This window comes from Coffea eugenioides, chromosome 5, assembly GCF_003713205.1.
Source record: "Coffea eugenioides isolate CCC68of chromosome 5, Ceug_1.0, whole genome shotgun sequence".
NCBI lineage: Eukaryota > Viridiplantae > Streptophyta > Magnoliopsida > Gentianales > Rubiaceae > Coffea > Coffea eugenioides.
Window position 1 is genome coordinate 27,558,612 of NC_040039.1, and position 6,220 is coordinate 27,564,831.

General features: G+C 32.7%; 1 protein-coding gene across 1 annotated transcript; it reads right to left on the reverse strand.

Moving 5' to 3' along the window:
• Positions 1 to 1,371: 1,371 nt before the first annotated feature.
• On the reverse strand, positions 1,372 to 3,254 carry LOC113770498 (fasciclin-like arabinogalactan protein 7). Its single transcript, XM_027314967.1, has 2 exons — positions 3,074 to 3,254; positions 1,372 to 2,376 (listed from the first exon to the last, which is right to left on the reverse strand). The coding sequence occupies exon 2, from the start codon at positions 2,368 to 2,370 to the stop codon at positions 1,600 to 1,602; it is 771 nt and encodes a 256-aa protein (XP_027170768.1). The 5' UTR covers positions 2,371 to 2,376; positions 3,074 to 3,254; the 3' UTR covers positions 1,372 to 1,599.
• Positions 3,255 to 6,220: the final 2,966 nt, after the last annotated feature.

Consider the following 6,220-nt stretch of genomic DNA (forward strand, 5'->3'; position numbering starts at 1 on the left):
TCAAAAGCAAGGTGCGGATAAAATTCTTATTAAAAAGCATTTTGACTTTATCATTATTAAACGTCCTTCTGTTCTCGATCAAGTGCATGATCTACAAGTTTTTATTTCAAAACATAAAGATCTAGGTGTTGAGAATTTTGAATCATTGCAAGTGAGGGCAATTATTTCAAAGTTGCCTCCTAGTTGGAATGATTATCAAAAGAAACCTCTACACATAACTGAATCATTCGTGATGGACCAAATATTGAAGCACCTCCATATGGAGAAAGATGCGATGATTTTCCAATAGAAAGAATTAGCATCTAGTCCTAAGGTGAACTATGTGGACAAGAGGAAGAATCACAACAATGGTCAAGGGTCTAAGAAGAGAAAATCTTCTAGATAAAATGCTATAAGTGCAAAGGATAAGAAAAACAATTGGAAATGTTACAATTGTGACAAAAAAAAGGCATTACAAGGAGTGTGACAAAAAAAATGAATAATAGCCAAGCAAGTCTTGTTGAAAACAAAGACATTGCAGAGATTGTTGCAACGGTGATTGAGTGGAGAATATCTATGATCTCCGAATTGAACATAGCTTCATCTTCGGTCAATTGAAGTGATTGATGGTACGACTCTAGTGCAACTATGCATGCATGCAATGATAAGTCCATATTTAAGACCTATGAAAATGCCCCCGAAGGACTTCTAGTTGTTATGGACAATCATGACATCACCAAGGTGCATGGAAAAGGAGTTGTGGATTTGCAATTTACTTCCAACAAGAAATTAGTGCTTACTAATGTACTACATATTTTGGACAAGAGGAAGAATCTTGTGTTAGCTGATAGACTTAACAAGTGGTTTTAAAGTTGTATTTGAGTCTAACAAAATATTTTTTTTTTCAAAAGTGATGTGTTTGTAGAACAAGGTTATTCATATGATGGAATGTTCAAGTATTAATAAAGTTTCTATTTCTGCTTATATGGTTGATTCTTCCTGCTCTTTATGGCATGGTAGGTTAGGATATGTTAATGGCTATAATCATTGAGTTATAGAAGTTGGCTACAAAGTTAATGAACTCTCTCTTTCTTTTGAAAAATTAAAGAGAAGTTACAAATACTTGGATATAGTAGCTGTCTTGAGTCAAATCATACGGTATTCAGATTGAAACCAATGAAGAAAAAGGTAGCTGCAATTGAGTATCAAGATGCAACTACAAAAATTACAACTGCTTTTTTTGCTATCTTTAATTTCTTAAATTTCCTTTTACAAAGTGGCCGAAAATATTTTGAAACTTCGCATTTGGCACTTAGTAAAATCTGTTTGGATGCTTCTGGCATCTTTAATCAGCCAAAGCTCAGGACTTGAGAGGGCTGAATACAATCTGCCTAAGAGTATAATTGAGTCTTTATACCAAGAGACAACAAACCCTTTACATCTTTCACAAAAGTCAACAACAAAAACAAAATTAACAATGAGAAAACAAGAAAATTTCGGCTTTGATATAATGGTGATAATTAGTACCTACAACTCTTGTACATTATATCAATTCAATGGAATGAAGGCATCAATCAACTCTTTCTTTCAATATAAATTAAAAGCTGAACAAATCACCCCTTAGGAGAACATTAAAACTACTCCACTTGCAATTGCCAAAATCAATTGAGTTAAGATACCCAAGTTGCTAATCTTGCAAGAGGAAGACGGAGATGATTTTGGAGACGAATTGCTCCCACCAACATCAGCAACAGGGGTATCTGCAGAAGGGGCAATATGAGGAGCAGGTGCGGGTGCTGCAGTTGGTGGAATGCCAGCGCCAAAAATCGCTTCTGGAAGAAGAACATTTTTTATCTCATAAACGGCGATAGGGTCAGTTGCAACAACACTGCTACTGACTTTTGTTTTAGTCCATCCTGAATCAATAGATACATCTCCAGACACATCTGTGAAATTCAAGGTGTATTGTCCACCGGCATAGGTCATCACCGGGCTCATTTCGCTAAGGTTCTTGAAGTCTGATAGGGAGTAGTAATGCGATAAGGCATGGAAAAGGAGGACTGATTTAATCTGATCATCGGTGAGATTAGACAGAGATGGGTTCTTGAGCTTGGAGAAGGCATCATCTGTTGGGGCAAAAATTGTAATGCCTTCTTCAGTATTGTTGGCTTGGTTTTGGAAAGTTTCTAAGACTTTGATCTTCTCAAGGTAGTTAAGGAAGGTGTGGAATGGACCAGCATAAGAAAGTAAGTGTGTGAGGTTCACATGTTCTGGGGCTGGAGCTGGTGCTGGACTTGAGATTGGAGGAGATCCAACAGATTGTGAATTGACTGATGTAGAGCACCAAACCACCAACATCGAAATAATCATGAAAAACAATTTACCTTCCATTTTCCCCTTCACACAAAAAAAAATGAAAAAAATGTCGTATTCAGTTGATGTTCAAGAAGCTCTGTTTCTGCATGACTACTAACTAGATCTGATCTCAGTAACTGAAATTGACTCAAAATAAAAGATCTATGCAATCTGGAAATTAACCCAAGTAGCAAATCCAAGCTTTTAAGTAGATTTCATAACACAATTGCAATTAAGCCCTTTTTTAGAGCCGAACAATTAATCCTCCACCAAATTGAGGCATAGATCTTCATTAACTAGCTTAAAGCATACCACTATCTAAGCCACATGGAAATTTGAAGAACAGAGAATGTAGTCAGTGGAATACGTCAATCAGTTAGTATAATATCTCAATAATTACATCTCATTACTTGCCTGAACAAACCCACAAGGTGGATCTCAAGCAAGCTCAGAACAGAGCCGGAAATTCAGCAGAAAAATCATGAGTCCAGCCTAAATGTTTCTAAACAATTGAATCCCACTTCATATTCATCACTTATGTACTGAACCAAACTAGTATTGTGGCTAAAAATCGCAAGCAATGCATTAATTTCAACTGGAATGCAGATCTATATCTACTCATGGAAAAACAAAAATGAGTCATAAAGAAAATTAAAGAACAATGAACAAATGCAGCAGCTGCACTGGAAGAATTGTGCAAAGGAACAGCAATGAGAAGAGGGCTATATGATGGAAATACCTTTCCTGGCCAGAGCAATTCAGACACAAAAGCTGAAGTTGGGATGATGGAGGAGGCTCTGGGTTTGGAAGTGCTAGGGACAAAGTATATAAAAGAACCAGGGACAGAAAATTTCGGTCTTGGGTGGCAGCTGGTGAAGTGAAAAAGCTAGAGTAGGTACAAACTGAAATTTGAAGAAATCTTTCTGCATAAAGGGGTACTATTTCTTGTATATGTACATACAAACAGACACATCTAGATACACAACTCAACTGATGCGTGCTTGTTGTTGTATAAATTATAAAATATGCGCATTGTGTATGTGCTCCACATTTTACTGGGTGTATACGGTCTACACTTTACGTTCACTTTCTATTCGCGTAAATTCATTAGTGAATTTCGAAATAGTTTGATTGGTTCCGTAACCTGATAGTTACCGCTGGATCTTGTGATCGACCTCCGTATGTTATTTCGCTGTGTATTCTTGAGGCAAGACTTTGCACAGCTTTAAGAAATTACTTTGGTCTAAAGGTTGGAATATCCCAAGTGAAAAAATAAAACATTCATTAGTGGATTACTATGTGACAATACGTTGCGGTGGAGTAGGAGTTGTATTGTGCCATTCATGATTTTGATTAATTATTTGTGTCTTTGATTATTGTGGCAGGATGTGGTTATTAACGTAAAAAATTTGTTAAATTATTAAAGTCTTTTGCATTATATTTCTCTTAGGAGTAATTTCAGAAACCTCCTCTAAAATTTGTGACGATATCAATTGGTACTTCTGAATTTTGAGGAATCTCACATACCACCATTATTTTCAACTTTTTATAACTTTTTCAACACATTTCAAAAGATATAATTTAAAAACTCATTTTGGGAGAGATAAAATATTTCTATTCTAAAATTACCCTTTTCTTATGGATCTTTAGTTCTCATAACAAACCAAATTAACTCCTTGAGGATTAAAGCATACTAATGAAGTTGAAATACCTTTTGCAATTTTTTAAGTCATTGGTTAAAGAAATACAAAAGAAAAAATTGTTATAATTACAAAAAGTGACATTTTGTGCTTTGAAAATACCTTAAATAAGTTGCTAAATATATTGTTAATAATTTATATTTCTCTTATTTTCGAGCCATCAATTTACATAAAAAGTTCGAACATTAAAAAAATTCTAAACAATTTATAAAATTCTAAATTCATCCAAAAATACTTTGTAATAAAGAAAGTTACTTTTATGTTTTTGAAAACACCTCAAATGAGTTTGTAAACATAAGTTTAGACATTGTGTCTATTTTTTATATTCAAATCATTAGTCTATATAAAAATATTTAGAAAGTTTAAAATTCTTAAATTCATAAAACTTCTCAAATTAACGAAAACACCTTACATTGAACGAAATAATTTTTTTGGCTTGAAGCACCTTAAACATACTCTTAATTAGTAGTCCTTTGTACTTTAAAAATATTTGCTAATATAATTTATTCTTTTAGAACCATGTTTTCACACTACTTGTCATTATTTTCAGCATTTTGTAATATATGTTCACTTTTGGAAAAATAGTCGAATAACACAAGGACAATTTTCGCATGAAAATATTTCCTCTCTCCAAATGAGAGTTTCTTAATAATATTTTTTGAATTGAGTTAATAATGTTACAAAAGTTGAAAATATATAAAGGAGGTAGGTGAGATTTCTCAAAATTTAAAGGTATCAAGTGATATTGCCACAAACCTCAAGGGAGGTTTCTCAAATTATCCCTTACTCTTATGCGTGTTATTATTGACTTAGTACATATAATTAATGTGATACTGCTTGCGAATTTTTTTTATATAGAAAAAAGTTTGAATAGGATCATAAATTACTTACAAGGGTATACCCACCAATAAAGACCTTGCATCAATAGTGATCTTCAAACACTTTTACGAGGAAGTTGCGATCTTTATCAATTTTCAATTGATCCGATGCGTGTTTAGGCTCGTGATACTTTACAATTGTCATCTAGAATTATTGAGACTCTAATTTATTACTATTACCCCACATCTCTCCCTAGATGATGTCTGCATGGTCCACTTTGTTGATTTCATCAAGTATTAAAAAGTGACGTGCGATGCCTTGTAGTTGTATCATACGCGTACGCTGTAATCCTTCTTAAAGATTCAATTATAACATTTATTCTGTACACTTAGAGATGACAATTTGTCCAAAATCTTAATGGGCTATTCATGTCTAAAGGGATTTTTGACTAGATAGGTATTCTAGTTTTGAAATTAGACTTGAAATGGGACTAATCTCATATATATCCATTAATTGATAGGAATTTTTTGAAAATGCTTGGGTACCCATTGGGGTCCAAAGGTTCTTACAAAAAATTTACCTATCAATTATTATATATCTTTTAATGATTCAAGTGAACCATTTTTATTCTTCCAATTAGGTCATTCAGTTTTTTCTTTGTAATTAAGCTTAAAACCCCCATCTAGTTTCTTGAGCTCTTTAGTCCCTTAGAAATCAATTTTTTTTTTAATTTTTTCCTTTTTCATAACCATTGTGTCCCCAATCTCAATTTAAAATGTTTTTTTAAAAAATGTCAAAAGAAACTTTTGTTTTGAGATGGGAACTCAAGGGTTGCGCAATCAGGCTGAAGAGGGTCTAAATGGGGTTGGTGAGGGCTCTTTTAGGCCTGTAAATAGTTTTGAACCCCTTTTCTAATATAATACTGATCAAAATGAATATTGGGGGTAATATGGAAGTCATTAATATGTAATCTTATTAGAAAATACTTTGACGAGTCTTGGTAGTTTTATGATGGTTCATAGTTCCAAATGCCATTTCTTTATACTCATAAATACAAGTCCTTGTAAGTTTTTATAGTACTTATTTTTTCCTCAACTAAAATTTAGCAACATTGGAATCAAAGATTAAAAAAAATATATACATAGAAAATAAATAAAATAAAATTTAAGGAAAAAATAATTCATGAAAATATAAATTCACAATAAGAATAAAATAAAATTAATAAATAAAAAAATATTAAATTTATATAAAATTAAAAAAAGAATTAAAGGAGAAAAGAATATAAGAAATAGATTTGAGAATTGGACGAGATCAATCTAAACCCATTCTAAAATGATTCCACTCAAATTAGTCCCGAAACACATATG

Excerpts from the sequence above, each read along its gene's own strand:
- LOC113770498 (XM_027314967.1), bottom strand. The coding sequence starts at position 2,370 with ATGGAAGGTAAATTGTTTTTCATGATTATTTCGATGTTGGTGGTTTGG.